General features: G+C 48.2%; 1 protein-coding gene across 1 annotated transcript in view; it reads right to left on the bottom strand.

Moving 5' to 3' along the window:
- The window catches only part of IFT74 (intraflagellar transport 74), a 452022-nt gene that overhangs the window by 237984 nt on the left and 195132 nt on the right, over positions 1-18906 (bottom strand). The window contains exon 9 of the mRNA XM_078676711.1: positions 3505-3643. Within this exon, the coding sequence (XP_078532837.1) occupies positions 3505-3643 (139 nt within the window). The remainder of the gene's footprint in view (positions 1-3504; positions 3644-18906) is intronic.

The following is an 18906-nucleotide window of genomic DNA, read 5'->3' as shown; positions in this document are numbered from 1 at the left end:
TAGAGGATGAATGCTCATTTTTAGAAGTTCGGGATACCAGGCTCTCTGTGCCCAGTCCAGAGCCACAAGAATGACTTGAGAGTGGTCATTCGTGTTCGTCTTGAGGACTCTGGGCTTAAGCGGTATGGGCACAAAAGCGCACAGGAGGCATCCCCGAGTGATAGCCGCCGTGATTACTGCTGACATTGCGCATTCTCTTCGGAGGCAACCAGACCTAACTAAGGCTTTCCCCACAGCTGGCAGAGTCCTTGTGCCCTCTTCAAATGGAGACACCACTCGTGATCCACTAGGCATCAACGGTTGAGTTTGTCTGCCCTGGGGCTCAGAGAACCTGCCAGGTGTTGAACCACCAGGGTTATGCCCTGCTGTTCCATCCACTTCCAGAGACGCAGGGTCTCTTGAGAAAGGGTCCACATGGTAATAGAGTTGTCCTTGAACACTTGCACTAACTTTCCCTGACAGAGGGAATAAATGCTTTCAATGCTAGTCGGATGGCCGGAGCTCCAGCAGGTTGATATGGAGTCCGGATTCTGCCAGAGACCAGAGTGCTCTGATCTCCACATCTCCCAGTTGGCTGGCCCATCTCAGGAGTGGCGCATCTGTCACTACCATCTGATCTGGTTGAGGATGGGAGAAGAGTCTGCATTTAACCCAATCGCGGTTCATAAAACAGCACTGCAGGTCTTTTGCAGTTCCCTCTGAGATCTGGATGAAGTCGTAGAGATTCCCCATATGCTTTACCCACTGGAACTTCAGGTCCCAATGCAGAGCCGTCATATGACATCTGGCATGATTTACCAGCGGGATGCAGGAGGCCATGAGGCCCAGCAGCTTTAGTGTCATTTTCACTGAAATCCAGGATAGAGGCTGTAACATCGGTTTCATAATATGAATTTCCTGGACTCGCTGCCTGGGAGGATAAGCCCAAAACTGCACTGTGTCCAGAACAACTCCGATGAATGGGAGCGTCTGAAAAGGAGTCAAGTGTGACTTTGGCACGTTTACAGTGAACCCCAGCGAATGCACAAGGTCCGCCGTAGTCTGGAGGTGGGACACGACAGTCTGAGGCGAGGCCGCCTTCCACAGCCAGTCATTGAGGTAGGGGAAGACTGAAACCCCTAACCTGCGCAGATGAGCTGTGACCACATCATCACCTTAGTGAACACCCGAGGGACGCTGTTAAGTGCTTGAGGCCTACCTTGAACCGCAAGTAACGCTTGTGGGCAGACAGGATGGGGATGTGAAAATACGCATCTTGCAAGTCCAGCACTACCAGCCAGTCTCCTTCGTCTAGGCAGCAGCTCCCGGGGTTGGTAGGGGATAACTTCTGGCTACCATTCCAAATGCACTATGGCTGTGCAGGACAGTGGCGGGATATGGTTGGCACGCCCCTTCCATAGCCACGAAAGAAGCAAAAGGCAGACTGGGGGTGACCTGTCACTGAGATGTCCAAGGACTTGACTGTAGCCCACGAGTCCTTAAAGCGCTCCAGCGCTGAATCTGCCGTCACTGCTTTGGAGAGGATAGGACGGGCCTCTTCTGGGACCTGCAGCAGCACTTGTGCAAACGTCTCCCATAGAGTATGGGAGTAACAGCCAAAAAGGCACCTGGTGTTCACCCCTTACAATGCTAGGCTGGCGGAATAAAACATCTTCTTACCAAGAGTGTCCAGCCTCTTAGATTCCCTGTCTGGGGGTGCAGTTGGGAACGCGCCACGGGAAGTCGAGGCTTGGACCACCAAGCTCTCAGGGGTGGGGTGTAGGATGAAGAAACAAGGATCACCTGGGGCATGGGGATGGTGGCAGGCAATTGTCCTGTTCACAGGAGGCCCTGTGATAGGCTTGGACTAAGTTCCTAGAAGAATGTCAATCAGTGCTTCATTAAAGGGCAATAGGGGTTTGGATGAGGAAGCTCCAGCATGAAGCACTTCGGTCAAGAGGTTAGTCTTGATCGCCACAGAGAGAAGTTTGAGGTCAAGGACCTCCGCTGCCCTCTTCACCACCATTGTATAAGAAGCTCCCTCTTCCGTAGCCACAGTAGGTGGAGAGAACATACCAGTATCTGGAGAGGTGTCCAGTCCACTGGCCTCTTTTGACAGTTCTTCATACCAGTCCAAAGTCTCACCAGGAATGACTAACTGGTGTCTTAAAGGGTACAGTGACCCCTCCCACTAATCCCCAATTCCTGTATAATCCACTAAATGCAGAGGCAATGACCTAGAGCCACTGGGCTCTGTCGGTGCTATATTCGGCATCGACTGATGCCGTTCTGACTCTTGAGTCACTTGGGATAAGAATGGGTCTGGTGCCGCCAGTGGGTGCAGGGGGTATCAACGTCGGGACCGGCAACGTAGACGGTCCCGTTGGCACGACTAGCACTGATCTGCATCTGGGATCGGATCCAGGAGACCCCCACCGGAGCCAAGGCACAAAACCTGATGGGGCTTCCTCAGTAGGGGTACGCACGCTCAAATATTTAGCGCATGGTCTTGTAAAACTCCTTTATTTGAGTGGGTTCGCTCCAGCATGCGGAAAAGGGGGGAGGCGCGGCGTCAGACCTGGCAGCAGCTCGGCAGAACCGTGCCTGGAACGTCGATGTTCCCCACTCATCTCGCCAGCTTTTGACGGACGAGGTGAAGTCAAAGTCTATTTAGCCTTCTTCTTGTGCCTCTTCCCCCAGTGTCCAGAGGCTCTTGAATGCGATGAAGAGGACTTGGGGCTCCTGGAGTGGTTCCACAACCTTCTCGATCGGGACCGGGACCGGGACCTGCTAGGAGTCATGCTAGATGGCATTGACTGCCGGGCCACAAGCAGCTTTAGGGACTGCTCACTCAAAGTTTTCGGCATCATGGCCCGGCAGTCTGAGCACGACTTCAAGTTGTGGTCGCACTCAAGAAACCATAAGCACACAAAGTACGGGTTGGTAATCGACATGGCGCTGTGATAAGTGCCTCATGACTTAAACCCTATCTTCCTGGAGAACATTCTCGACACACAAAAAAAAATATTCGACAAAATGCCCAAAAAAATCTGTCAAAAAGAGACAGAGGAGTAGCTCTTCTCTGGATCAGCACTAACTGGCGCGAAAAGAATTGACGTCCCCATGCCTGGGTGGCGCCTACATAGGTGACTACGATGTGACTTCTGGCACCAAACACAACGCGCAGAAACAAATGAAGCCACCCGATGAAGTGCAGGGGTACTGCTCATGCAAAAGTTTCCGGATCCAGTCTGATAACTGAGAAATTCAAAGATAAGGAATCTGCAGCTAAACGTCATTATCAGATCTAGGAAGTAGAGAGAGTTGAGAGACAAAGCTGTGCAAGAGTTGAAAGTGAGAGAACGAGCTGACAACATTACATTATTTGTGAATCCAGAAACATATGTTAGATCTGGAAGCACTGCAGCAAAATAACTTCAACACTGAGACAGCATAAGAATGATAGCTGAGTACATTTATTACTAGGGTACTACAAAATAAGACACGCAAGGCAAGAGATCTTACCATCAGCAGTTTCTCATTTGAAACTTTCATTTGGAAATAAGTGGCTTGCTTTTCCTGTGACATATTTCTGATGATGCCATCCGCTGCCTGTTTCTCACGCTCAATATCTTCTTCCACAGCTCTTATAAGGTCTTCTTTTCTGCATCAGAATTGAAAGATATGGGTACACTTGAGCTTTTCACAAAACGAGCGGCTTAACCCTTCAATGTAAACATCAGAAACAAAGAAAACACTGATGAAATAAACAAGAAAATAACAACATCAATATGAGTGAGGGAGGTAAAGAGAAGAAGTATTATAAGGGCACAAGTGGAGTCAATCAAGAGCCAGCAGAACACACAAAGCAACCTATGTTCTGATACGGTGCCATTAATTCACAGCTCTCTTCCCATGATCTGGGAACATCACATGGAATATTGGTACCACCTTGTGAGAGTGGAGGAAACCTAGTACCAAACATGTATACCAATCCATAATTGCAATCAGAGCACCTCTTGAATGCAAGCTGCACATCCATCTCAGCTTCTTTCAAAAGGCAGTTAGTTGGAATGGCATACTGGACGAGGAGGGATTTGAAAAGAGAGATTTGTTAATAGAAGAAAGGAACTAGTGGTTTGAGAGTTACCATATCAGCATACTTCTTTAGGTGCTAATTGTTTGTGCCTCACTCTTATCCTCAACAAGTGACAAAAGATTACAAAGAAAGGGAGTAGGGGGTAACAAAGACAGCACTGGACAGCGAAATAGGTTTCTAACAACACCCAAGCCATATTGTGCACAACCTCAGGAAGATGCATCTCAAGAATAATTCCTGAAGAACTTGTGTGAAGAAACCCATTGTGCTGCCATACTAGTGCTCCTAAACTACTATGATCACAGAATGCCACATATTACATCTTGTTTATTGAAGTGGGTCTATAAAAATTACTATTGGGAAGTGGAGAATCGTAAAGCTTATAAGAATCAATCCATCTTGCTAGAGTAGATTTGTATGTAAATCTGTGGGCCTACGTTCTGTGTTGAATAAGAAGCGAGCAGTAAAACACTGGCAGGTGGCCACCAAGAAAGAACATAAAAGACTGATATCTAATTCATGAAGAATCTTTTGAGCCAAGAAAGATTATGATCCAGTGAAAAATAATACAAGGTAACTTTACTTGTTAATGTCTAAATACAATAAGATATTAAAAATGAAGGAAAAGTAAGTTACTTGTAGTTCCAGCTCTTCGTTGAGGTTATACTCACTGAATTTATGAAAGAGCAAAGAGAAACTATACGCACTTGCAGGATCATGGAACACATTCTTTAAATAGCTTTGATTAAATGTTTAAAAAAATAAAAGTAAAATACATCACCAATTAGGAAACATGGTGTGTCTTTTTCTTTGATCAGCTAATTTGAAACAAAATACTACATTTGGCCAAAAACAACAAAACTCAATTCTCTGAAGATGCTAAAAAGGAACCTCTCAGTGTATGTTATTTTCCTGAACAGCCAATGAAGAGACAGAATTACTTTGTGAGAATCATAAATTCTGGAACTTCTAATCCTCTAGGCTCTCCTGAAGAGATCTCAAAACTAAACTGGCATGCCATACAGGAGAAATGCATGACATTGTGGAGCAATTTAAAATGAGGGTAATGTGCTAGTACATGAACACTGTGGTATATCCACCCATGCATGTTGCAAACTTAACAAAATGGTCAAAAGTCTACAGCTATGACATTTCCAAAGTTGGAGTACAATCCTTTGTAAATCTGTATGGGCTGGGGGCGGAGCTTGCCAGCGACCAAGATGGCCGCTTGACCCTTGAGCTCCGTCTTGTTGTGCACTCTATCCGGCATTATCCTGCATCATTGATTGACTTAGAACTGCTGAGGCACCCCCAGAACAAGCGGAAGAACGGAGCTACATGCGGGTGTCTGGCGATCTGAGTCTGGAGCTCTGTGCCCGGAGATATCCAGCGACGAGGTGAGGCAGTGCGGTGGGCCGAGCGGCCGCGATCTGGAGTGCTGACCGGGGCGGCGTTGCGTCGCTGTACGTGCGGCGTCAGTGCTGGAGGCTGCTGACTCGGCGGCGGAGCTCGGACGCCCTGAAGAGTGGTGGAGGTGAGAGGCCCTGTGCCCCACCCCACCTCGGCCGCGAGGACGACGAGAGGCAGGAGGAACCCGACAGCGGCGGTGACAGAGGGCCGCGGCGCGGTGTTCAGGGCTGGCGGCCTTAGATTTGACGACAATATCGCGGGGAGGTTCCGCTGAAGGAAGTGCGGAGCGAGCTACGTAGCGGCCACTTGTGAGTGCGGGGGAGCGAGGGCTGCGACGTTGGAGTGAGGAGGTCCCAGGCGGTACAAATGAGGGGGCAGCAGCGTTACGGACAGAGCTGCGTGAAGACTTGAGCAGTGCCAGGCTGGGCTTGAGTGAGTGTTTGGCCAGTCGGGGTGGACACCGGATTCGTCATGGGAGCTGTAGTGAGAAGCAATTTGCGAGACAGAGCGGCAACGAGGGGCCTTTGATTGGAAGTGCCACGGAGATTACGGACGAACCACGCTCTGACGGGGGGGTGTTTGAGGCCCCCCCCCACCCCTCCCTTCCCGTAGCTGCCACTGGGAAGCTAATTGAGCGGCGAACTGGGGCCGAGTTCCATGAAGAAAGCGGAGGCGATCTGAAGGGCATAGCGTAGGCCCAGTATAGTGCACACAAGGGCCGTGAGGAAGACTGTGAGGAAGGCTGTCACGCGGTGCAGGCCCTGGAACTGGGGACAGTTGATGAGCAGCTATAGCGGACAAGTGGCGATCTCTTACGGTGGTAAAAACCCTCGGCTGTGCTAGTGCGGGACAGATCAACTCACCTGGTGCGAACCAGGAACTAGCTGGCCAGGGTTGACTTGTGGAGACTAAAGTAGGCCGCAAACGACGTCCGCTCGGCGCTCCAGCCACCACCCCACCGGGGTTCCTGGGCAGCATGGGCAGAGGGAACAAAACGCAGAGCAAGCTGTCCTTTGAACAGAGGCGCTCAAAATACCAGGACGCGGCAGGCGTGGACAAAGAAAGCACGCAAGCCAGCGAGGAAGACGCAGCAGGTTCAGACATAAAAAGCTTGCTTATTGCCATGGAAAAAGGCTTGCAGAATAGTATGGAGTCCCTTGGATCGAAAATAGACGCGCTGACCTATACAATGGAGAGGATGGCAGAAAGGATCGATAAACACGCGGAAAGACTCGACATGTCCGAAAGAAGGATCACTGAAGTGGAAGAAGCGCACACGGAGTTGGACACAGATCACAAGAAACTCGGAAAACTCATGCAGGCCCTGCTGGATAAGACTGAGTATTTGGAGGCCCGCTCGCGACGCTGCAATCTACGCATCACGGGTCTTCCAGAAACGACCCCCACAGGCAACATGGAGCTGTTTGTAGAAAAGCTACTAGTGACACTGCTCGGTGAGGGAGCGTTCTCGCCAATGTTTGTTGTGGAATGGGCGCAGTGCTCGCTGGGCCCTCGTCCGTGACCTGGAGCCCCGCCGCGCCCCATAATCGCAAAGCTGCTCAACTATAGGGACAGGGATGCAGTGTTGCGACTCGCAAGGGAAAAGAAGTCGTTGCAGTTTGAGGGCTCTGAGATATCGCTCTACCTGGACTTCACGGCCAGAGTGCAGGAAGCCCGGAAACACTTTTGCCCGTTTAAAAGGCAGCTGCGTGACTTGGGCCTAGACTATGCCATGCTGTACCCAGCAAAACTGTGTGTCAATCGACAGGGGAAATCACACCTGTTCATGGACCCAAAGGCCCTGCAGCAGGTGTTGAAAGTGTGGACGAGGGACCATCGCAAAGACTCTGTCAGGCACCTGGAAGACGAGGCGACCGGCAGCCAGTTGGTTGAGCAGGAATGACTTTTTGAGCTACATGATGCTAGAGGGGTAAGGGGCAATGAGAGTGGTGAGGCTTTGGGTTTTGTGGCACTATATTTATAGGATATGAAGCCAGGTGGATGGGGGCGGGGGGGGCAGGCTGGATGATCAGTTAGAACGGATGGCAAACATGAGAGTGATGTACTGTAAATTGTAAAAATGTAAATTGATACTTGTATAGCGCACTACTCACCCGCAAGGGTCTCAAGGCGCTTGGATGAATACCGTTGTGGAACCCATCCTGGCTTTCCCTGTGAGGTGTCCACTCCTGGGAACCCCCAAGGTGGAGGCCAGGCATCCTTAGTGTTGTGGGGGCCGTTGTGGAGATTAAGCAAGCTATTGCCCAGAGTTGCAGAGTGGGACTCCATGATTGGAATAGGCACCGAGGCGAGAATTATCAGGTCCCTGGAATTTTTAAGCCCAAGACCCGCCGAGGCGGGGAATTGAACCCTGGTCCCGGGCTAGACCTCTGCATCAGGGTCTGCCGCTCTAACCATTGAGCCACACTTCTCCATCTCTGTGGGTCACCACCTAAACATGCATAGAAAGATATGAGTGCAAAGTTGCACAGGTGGTGCGCATTGCTTAACGGTGCACGCCTAGGGGCATAACAGATAGGGGGGGTGAGATAAAGCACTTACGGAAACTTCTTAAGATTAATGCTTTACAGTGGGGACTGTCTAATCTGGCCCTTAATGATGCATGAAAGTCAGCACAACGGGAGGACGGAGGATGGCGTCTAACAATCTATGAAGACGCACTATCGGTTGGTTGTGAAGCAACCTTGGCCCCCGCGTGCTATGCACCCAAATGACTCCCAGTGGGTCAAGCAATATGGGGATTTGGATGGGGGGGAGGGAGGTCGGGGATTCTGCATGGCCAGGTTGGGGGCGTTCTGCTGTGGGAGGGGGGTGGGGGAGATAGAGCGCATGGGACGACTGCTGGGGTGTTTGGAGGGACTGTTGTGGTTTTTGTACACAGAGCAAGGCGCAGGAACACTCAGTGAGCGTGCACACAGGAAGTACAGAGCGGACAGCAATGGCGGGTATGGCTGAACCAGAGAACCCTAGACGGGTAGACACGATTTGGGCACTCACGTGGAACGTTAGGGGTCTTAACGACTACCGGAAGCTTTGGTAGGTATTGAGTTACTTGCAGAGGCATTAAGTGGACGTTGCACTCCTTCAGGAGACCCACCTTCCACAAGCGAGCAAAATGTTACGCAGCAGGGGACTAGAGGGGAACATCACCTCAGCGGGTTTCACGACGCAAGCTAGAGGAGTGTTGACCTGGGTAAACCCCAAATCGAAACTCACACTGGAGCTATTGAGGGCGGACACGGCAGGCCAATTTGTAATATCAAGATGCAAAGGACTGGGGCTGGACTTAGTGTTAGTTTATGTGTATGGTCCTAACTATGACCGCCCGGAATTGTATACAACGCTCGCAGCGACGGCCAGCGATTACAGTATGGCCCAGTTTCTGTGGGGCGGGGATTTCAACCTGGTTCTTGACCCGATACTGGATAGATCGGCAGGCCCAGCCCGTAGGCCCACAGCGGCTGCGCAAATGTTAAATAGCGTGATTACCAGCTTAGACCTAGAGGATGTGTGGAGAGTGCGAAATACAGTACAGGGGGGCTACACACACTACTCAACCTACCATGACATCCACACCCGAATAGACTACTGGCTGGCGTCTACCTCCCTGCTGGGACAGCTCAAAGACTGCAGGGTCCTCCCGCGTATCCTCTCTGATCACTCACCAATACTGTTAGTAATAGCTACCCCTAAGAAAACGATTCCACCGTTTACATGGCGCTTCCCGCCCTACTCGCTCCTTGACCCACTATACAGAGGGGAGTTGGCGGAGGCTATCGACGTGTATTTCTAAACTAACATAGGATCAGTTGACAGCTTCAATCAGTATGGGAGGCATTTAAGGTGTATATAAGGGGCATCGCTATGTCTAAACACTCGGGGGTCCTCAAGTCCATCAGACAAAGATTGGCTGAATTGGAAAGGCGATTAGCACAATTAGAGGAGCAGCAGCAGAGGGCCCATGATACAGCAACTGATGAAGACATTAAATCTTTGCTGGCAGAATATCATGAAGAAGCGGACAGGGAGGTCAAACATATGGGGAAGCACGCGTCGGCCCGCACATATGGAGAGGGAGAGAGACCCAGCTCAGTTCTTGCTAGAATATTGAATGGGAGACGGGGCAGGCCACAGGTTACGGAGATTAAGCCGGACGAGGGAGAAGTCCTCACAGACTAGGCTGACATAGCACAGAGGTTCAGACGCTACTACACAGATCTGTACTCATCCAAGAGCGGGGATCTTGACGTTGAAATTCTAGAATACCTGGAACATATAGAGCTACCCACACTCACCAACAAGCAGAGGGAATTCCTGATGCTTCCCATCGAGAAGGACGAAATTGTGGAGGCCCTTGCGGGCATGCGGTCTGGAAGTGCCTCGGGGGCGGACAGGCTCACAGTAGGCTTTTATAAAGCGTTCCAGGACCAACTGCTCCCACATCTGTCGACGCTGTTTGATGATATATGTGTGGAGGGATGCATGCCACAGTCAATGAGAGAGGCAATCATGGTGACTATCCTCAATCCGGGGAAGGCGCCTGATGAGTGTTGCTCGTATAGGCCCCTCTCCTTACTAAATATGGACACAAAAATATTCGCCAAGGTGCTGGCAAACCGGCTGGCGCTCCTGGCTCCGCTGCTGGTCGCACCAGAGCCGGCAGGATTCATCCCGAGCAGAAACCTGACATATAACATACGCACAGTTCTCGGCACTATGCAGCACGTAAAACAGGACACGAAGGCCGTGGCAGTGTTCCTTGACATGGAAAAGGCCTTTGACTCTGTGGAGTGGCCTTTCATGCGGCAGGTGTTAATAAGGATGGGGCTAGGATTGCCGTTTTTGCAAATGATTGGAACCTTGTACAACAGGCCGAAGGCTAGGATTCGACTCGGAGATCTGGTCACAGACTCCTTTCCCATATGCAGGGGGGCCCGACAGGGCTGCCCGCTGTCCCCCCTGCTGTATGCCCTGTTAGCGGAGCCACTAACGTGCGCGCTACGGGAATACCACAGTCACAAGGGCATAGGCTTCCCTACCTACAAGATCGTGGTCTCTATGTATGCGGACGACACCTTGCTATACGTCTGAGACCCAGAAAATAATTTATCGGCGATGCTTAGAGAAGTAGTGCACTACGGAGCTCTCTCTGGACTGAAGGTCAACTGGACGAAATCACTGGCCTTCCCCCTTACTCTGGTCACGCAGGAGTTCGACATGGAATTCCCGCTGCAGTGGACCACTGACTCGATTAGATATCTGGGTATACGGTTACATACTGATTCTGAAATAGTGTTCAGCGAGCATTACGGCGTCGCCGTTAGCAAACTGGAGGATGATGTAGAGGCTTGGTGCAGACTCCCGCTTTCTCTCCTCGGTCACATCTCGGTCACGAAGATGGTAGTGCTCCCAAGAATGCTGTTCCTGTTCACGAACCTTCCGATGGTGTTGCCCCGCGTATTCTTCCAGAGATTGACACAAATCATGATTAAACTTGCGTGGGCGGGGAAGCAGCCTTGGGTGCGATGGAAGATTCACACAATGCCGTACAGTATGGGGGGCCTGGGTGCCCCAGACCTGAAGCTTTATTACAGGGTGACACAGGGGTCGCACTTGCACACCTGGGTACATGGAGACACGCATATCCCTCATGTCTGCATGGAAAAGTTATTCGCAGACCCACTTTCCCTCCCTGCAACAATTTTCGATTGGTGGATCGCAGAACTGGGATTCTAGATTCTATCACAGCCACCAATCACGCATGGCATTGCCTCCTGCAACAGCAGGGAGAGGCGTTGCTATACTCGTCCAGAATGCCGGTGGAATGGGCCCAATGGCTGTCCCCCTGCAGAGATAAAGGAGTGATAAATGCCCTGCACAAGTTGAATAGCAAGCTGGCGGGGGACCTCTTCCGTGAAGAGAAGGTTAAGACCTGGGATCAGGCTGGTGGACATGGGAATGCTCATAGCCAAAAGGGTGATAGCCCTATGCTGGATTAGAGGACCGACACCCACAACCAAACGCTGGGCACAAAACATGCTATACTGCTGCACGCAGTCTGAACACTACAGTGAGCTGCTGCCTCCCAGGAGCCGCCCGAAAAAAAATGTGGGGGCTGTTCCAGAGGCATTTGAGTGGCAGGGGCGCTGAGGACAAGGCCGAGGATTCGGACAGCAGTGGGGAGGAGTGGAGCGCACCACGAGGATACGATGTGATCACTCACCTCGGGTGAGTGAGATTTGATCTGCACTATGGGGCACCCCAGGGGTGTACTTACCGGGGGGGTTAAGACGTAGTAAGGTAACCTATTGAGAGGGTCGGGGGGAACAGGGCGCCGGGGTGAATTCACATTAGGTGTAGCTCGGGGAGGGTGCGCGCGCAGAAGGAGCTGCCATACACATAGGACATGGGAGGGTAGCGCAATCGTCTGGGTGTGGGGATGGCGGGATTCAGGGGTGGTAAGTCCCACCTGTCGGTTAAGTGCACTGAGCGCCGCCTGCCCATAGTTGAGTTGTTGGCTGTAAGGCTGTGTACTTACTGAAAGGAGGGCACGCGTCCTATGAAGCTGAAGCGCTGCACTGTGTATGTTCCTGTGTGGGGGGGGGGGGTTTATTTGACTGCTGTGATTATGTATTTCAAAAATTCAATAAAATGTTTAATAAAAAAAAATCTGTATGGGCTCATCCCCAAAAGTAGCCGTCCAGACCGAGCTGGGCAACATGACCTCTGAATGATAATACAAGCAATCCTAATTATTTCCCCTATTAAACTCAATACCTAGAGGTCCAGCACGAGTACTTGAGTCAGAATCAGTTTGGGACCGGGAAACAAATTATGAAAACTACCAGCACCAAGAAAGGACCCAGATAATCCTAGTATCATAATAAATAACAAAACAGGATACTCGAAATAAAAATTGTAAAAGAAGATCTCAATGAGGACCACAAGATGTTTCTCTTTATGTACTAAATATTTGAATACATAATGATCATTGCAATTCTTTTATCGAATCTGTATAGAGTTTTTCAAGTTAAGAACTGCACGTGCTTTATTTAATTAATTATTATTATTATAAAAGGGCTAAGAGATCGTGAGATTGCGTAATGGAATGCACAGACTCGTAATTGTTCATTACCATACCAACACAAGCACGCTTAAAAGCAGCATAACAAATTGAATTTGTTAATTAATAAAAAACAATCTGGAAGTCCTACCTCCAATTATTTCTCTGACTAAGCGCATCTATCTCTATGATCCCTTCTCAGCACTTCAAAATGGAAAGTGAAGGGTTAGTACTTTCTTGATATCTATAACACACTTGAGGCTTTAATCTCTTTGATGGGCAATTTTTAATATGATCTGCTCCTCTTCGTTCTATTCTGCCCTTTAGTTTGCATGGTATGCATATTCCATGCAAAATGAGGCAGCATAGAATGAAGCGAACGAGACCCGATTAACACATTCCTTCAAGGTGTTCTGGGAGGGACCCTAAAAGGAAACATGTACATGACATCCATGAACTGATAAATTAACTGATATTATTATATGTTCAAATAGAGATATAAGGAAGGATTGAAAAATGAACACATTTGTAAACACACTGAGATTATATTGTCAATATTTCAAACAATTATTTTCATTGATATGTTTTTTAATGTACATTTTGTAAACTACAACTGCTGTTATTTCAATTCTAACAGTCCTAATAGAGCATTGCCTTTTATGTAAAAATGTATAGCCTGGGTTATGGAAGTAAAAGTCTAAATAAATAATAGTAAACTTGAATCACAATATAATCAAAGGGGATTTCATATGGTGCCTCAACCCAATAAACAGATAAAAGAGGTTCCAGGGTAGTCATGCTGCAAATCGTTGGTTGAAAGCCTTGAAAACCCCTATGGGAAGACAAAAGTAATAAAATAGATTTTTCTTAAGTCCAGCCCAAACTGCCAAGCCAGGTCTTCCCTGGCCCGGAAACAAGCATCCTAGGACCGGTTTCGGGGTAACACCCCTTATCAGCTAGGCTAGCTTGAATCCAGTGGCAACGTGAGCAAGGGACCCACGTCTGCACAAGGTCAAGACTGATTTGCAAATAGCTGGGTATAAACTGAGGTGGCGAAGTGAGCTAAAGAACGATGATGGATTCAACGCAGATCTGTGACTGGGGGTGAGTGTCTGAAAAGTTTCAGTGCTCCGACCATCATCTCCTTGTGTTTGCCTTGATGTATTAAGCACGCATTCTGGGAAAATGTATGGTACCAGGGTTTTGCTTAACATAAATAAACAAAGTGTAATATACACATAAACAATGTTCCATGTCATTTTTGTTACCTCAAGAACCATCTGGTGGGTGCGTGAGGTCAACGTGGGGTTAGTGGTTCTCTGGTCACACACACCACACACAACCTCACTTCTGTTAAGTCATTTGTACACAGTGTTATTTTTCTGGGCTTTCCTGAACCTACTGCTGGTGATAGCCCCGAACTTGAGTTTCTGCCACATTGGAAATTAATATTAAGTGGGCTGTTGGAGCACTTATGCTGTCTTAGGATGCTGTATCTGCCATTACCTACATTATTTGTACAGCCGTTTTAAGACATGATTGTATGGATTGCACTCCGAGGATCTGATCTGTTCTTGGTGCCAATACCGCTAGTAAGATCTCTGGAGGGTGACGATTCTGCCAAGGTGGTTCACGGTCTTATTAAGGTTGACCCTGTCAAATGGTGGTTGGATCTGGTGAGACTTGCAACATGGTGACTGGGTTCCAGCTCCTAGTTTTGACCTATGGACCTCTGAGACTTAGTGAAACCATTATGAGGGTGGGCCTATATATCATTAAGGAACTATTCTACACTACCATGTCTCCAAAGTAACATCACTGTTTAAGGGTTTACATTTTTTAGAGGTATATCAGCCAATGTACAGTTTTGGCTCACACATCACAACTCTCTGGGTTTGCTTCTTTTAGCCAAACTGTTCTGCATTCTTGATTGCAATCACTTTTGTTCTTAGTCGTCCTTCCATGGCTCCAGATAGCTTGCTGACATCTGCCTTATCTAGTCTGGGAAGTACTAGTAGAATAAAGGTTAAAGCCATAGCTCAACTTCTATTAACTAGCCCCTTTAAACCCGAAGATCTATATACCACCTTGCTAATCAAATTCAATGTGGAAATACACAAAAATTCATTAAAGAAGAACACTGGCCCAAAAGAGTGAATTAGCAACCAAACAGTGTGTTATGACTTTGTGGGCACAGGCCTTTTATTGCTGGTACTCATTAACAATGATTTCTGGACACCATATGTAACCCATGACATTGCCAGAACCGAATATGCACCTTCTTGAAGGGGGTTGATCTTTTTTCCAACAGATAACGGACCAGGTCGTGCCTAGAGATAGAGTGGTTGGGCTATGTGGGGTTCTCCCTACTATCCCTGTCAGCAAGGCCAAAGGGGTGTGAGCAACAAACGGTATTCCAGTTGAGTGACAATTGTAAAGGACGGTGATTCTATTTGCAGCAAAATTAATTTACGATTAGGGTTTGACAGTACATAGTGAGTTTAGAAGGTTGAAAGGAGTACCTGAATAATGGACAGGATTGACAACAATGGAGGCCATAGAAAAGGGTTCTGCGAGTAGGACTAATGGAATGCATAGGGTGAAAAAGAGATTTAGTGGGTTAGACACTAGAGGCTATGTATGAACCAAACACTCAACCAACCTCGAATATTGGGCCAAATGAAGTAGCTCAGGGGTAGTAAGCCTGAGTATGGAAGAGTCAAAAAGTAGTTGGACAGAGCAAATATTTGCATCTTATTTCATTGGTTATCTGGAAGGACTGATAACACTCTACCAGATACACACAGGGGTCTTCAGTTGCTGCGTCTTCTGATTCAGCATCTAGTAGTGTTTTCTTTCTGGCTTAAATACATTAATCACATCACATCGATGAGCTTTTTTGACATAGAGAAATTCCTTTTGCACAATAATGACAAGACCCACCCAATACCCACTTATGGTTCCCTTGGCGTTTGAATCCAAACCTGCTAAAAAACAAATATGAAAAAATGTTTCTGAAAATGTTTGCTAGTGGATAAAAAAGTTAAATAAAAGTTTACCTCGTTGATCTTATGTTCTGCCCTAACTTTGTAGCTGCATTTAGTTAATAAGAACAAGTTACTTACCTTTGGTAATGCCTTTTCCGGTAGAGACTCTATCTAACAAGCTGGCAGCACCCACCTGTAATCGCTGCCAGAGCAAAGAGGCCCACTTCTACCATGTGACGTGGGAATGCCACCTCAGTAGGAGGTACTGGAGGAGGGTGTTTACTACACTCTCACAGGTTATTGGGAAATTTGTGAAGGCCACCCCAAGAATAGCCTTGCTTGGCATTGTTGAAGACTTTGCAGGGTCACAGGGATATCGTAATCTCCTGGATATTGTGACAATACTCTCCAAACAAGACATTGCTAAACACTGGTGTCCCCCCCACCACCCATGGTGAGCTGGCGGGTGGTGATTGATTGGTGTGCTAAACTTGAGGAGCCAATTTACATGTCCAGCGGGTGCCTCAAAAAACATGAAGGGAATGGCTGGTGTATTATGGTCTACTGTGATGTGATTCCTGATGTTCTATGTGAATGTAATGCTTATTTTCCCTACTTGCGGTCTGTCAACTGTTTTGTTACTGTATAAATTGGCAACAACAATAACATTAGTTTATTAAAAATATATATATATATTGGACTGAATGACATATTGAGCAAAGTGCCCCTCTCATCGGACTTGGTTACTATCCAGGAAGCATTGCTTCATGAATATGTGGTGGAACACCACGTGGCAGCCACGACTAGCACTGTGGTAGCAGCCTTTGCACTGGGGGAGTGAGCACACAAACCTTCTGGGGGCTGCTTTTAAGCTGGCCCAGAGAAAATCTTAATTCATAAGACAATCCATCCAGAGATTAATCTTCTTGTACCACCAGAAAAAAACAGCTGGTAATCCTGTCTAAATTCTCTTGTTCTCTCAATAGAATAACTAATGGCCCTCTTAGGATCAAGGCAATGCAGCCATCCTCCTCCTTTGATGGAGGAAGAGGTGTATAAAACATTGATACGTGATGGATTGCCCTACACAAAAGGATGTGACTACCTTGGACAGGATTGTTGCCTTTGTTGGAAGGACTAACCTGTCCAGAAAAAAAGGAGACAAATGGTAGAATAGAAGATAGGCCTGAAGTTCATTCACTCACCTGGCAGATATTACGGCAATGAGGAACACTGTTTTAAGCGTAAATAAGACAACTGTGCATACGTCCCCAGGTGCAAGAACATCAAGTAGGGCAAGACAAGATTAGATCCCACTACAGTATTATAAAAGGAGTAGGTGGGAACATACAGATCAGCCCCTTCAAGAAAATAGCTAATCTGGTAAACGGAAAAATGCCGAAAGGGTCGGTAAATAACTTTCAACTGTGGCCTTGCTGGGCCAATGATAAACAAAACAACAATATATCAAGCATGGAAGCCTATAGGGGCTGGATGTGACAAGAGGAACACCAAGAAACAAACTTCTCTCATACACAGTTTTCGTAGAAGGATGCGTAGTGACCAGAATGACACCAATTACTTCAAGAAGAAGATTGAATGCCATTAATTATCTCCACTCAATCTCCATGCATTGAGGAATAGGTTGTCAAGACTCGTGTACAGGGCCCTCCCATACTGCAGCAACAGGAGGCCCTCTTGAAGGGGCAACCAAATTGGAGGACATATGCTTATGGCCAGAAGTTTCGGGTACCACACTCTCCTCGCCCAGTCGGGGGCCACTAGGATGACTAGGGCCTGTTCTTTCTTGATCTTTTTCAACACTATGGACAGGGGTGGCAGGGGCAAAAAAAAGGGTGTACAGGGTGCAGGACCCTAATTCAGAAGGAAGGTGTCTCAGAGGGTGGACTGCCTTGGGAATTATAACCCGCAATAGTTTTGAAACTGCGGTCTGTGAAAACCTGCGCACATTCCCCCTTGATGGTTGGGAGGAATGCCTTTAGTGCAAAGTGAATCACTAGCAACTCCAGCTTATCGATTTGGAGGCAAGCCTCCACTGGGGCCCATGGTCCTCTCATCTCCACCGCTTCCATATGACTTCCCAACCCAGTAATGATGCATTTGTCATGACAGTAATTTCTGAATGGGGTAGGGAGAGAGATCTGCTGTTGGTCCAATTGCGGTCAAGCAGCTACCACTGCAGATCTTTTGCAGTCTCCTTCAACATATGGATGGGATCTGACAGATTTCCTTGATGCAGAGGCCCCTAGAACTTCAGATTCCATTGAAGAGCCTACGTGCACCACCTGGCGCGGTGCACCAGCAGGATGCAAGAGGTGAAAAGGCCCAGAAGCCTCGCTGAAACCCAGGTTACAGGTTGAAACATCGGGATCATAGCCCAAATGTTTTGGACTTGTTGAGGCAGCGGGAAGGCTGTGAAGAGCACCATGTCCCAGACCGCTCTAATGAAGCGGGCCCATTGTGAAGGAGTCAGGTGTTACTTCAACACCTTGAAGGAAAACCCCAACAATGTCAACATATTGGCCATCGTCTGGAGGTGGTTCACGACTGTTGGAAGCAAGTCCACCTTCAGTAGCCAGTCATCGAAATATGGGAGGATTGGTATTCCCAAATCTCCGCAGATGGGCTGCGAACACCACTATCACCATTGTGAATACCTGATGTGCACTGGTTAAGCTAAAGGAAGCACAGTGAATTGAAAATGCTCTTGGCCCACCTGAAACTGCAGGTAAAGCCAGTGAGCTTGCATGGAAGGGAATGTGGAAATATGTGTTCCACAAGTTCAGCACTACCATCATGTGTCCAGGATTGGGGCTGATGGAACGTGGGCCAGAGTGAGCATCTTGAACTAGTCATTCCTTAGGATGAAGTTCAGAAGACTTTAGGATGGGATGAAGGCATCAGTCCTTCTACAGTATCAGAAAATAAAGGAAGTAGCAAACAGTCCAGATTTCTGAAACTGGCAAGAGAGCTATAACTTCACTGAGGAGTATAAACAAGTGGTCCTCTGGGAAATGTTGCGGTGTGGGTGGCATGTCTGCAGGATAGGTAAGGAAGGATGAATAGTAACCTTGTTTCACAGTCTGGAGCACCCATAGGTCTGAAGTGATGCTCCTCCATCAGTGGGTGGACTTAAAGGTGATACTGCCTCCAATCAGGCGATCGTGGGTAACCAGGGTCAAATTAAAAGGGTTTTGGGGCAGCTGGGGATAAGGGGTCTGGGTAGTAGAACGTTGACCCTGTGGGCCTGAATGCTGTCAGCCTGCTCCCTGACCTGGTCCTCAAAGGGCTGGGAAATTTATTGTTGTTGAGGCAGATTTTGTGTG

Source organism: Lissotriton helveticus, chromosome 2_1 (genome assembly GCF_964261635.1).
Source record: "Lissotriton helveticus chromosome 2_1, aLisHel1.1, whole genome shotgun sequence".
NCBI lineage: Eukaryota > Metazoa > Chordata > Amphibia > Caudata > Salamandridae > Lissotriton > Lissotriton helveticus.
This window is presented reverse-complemented; position numbering and strand designations above follow the sequence as displayed.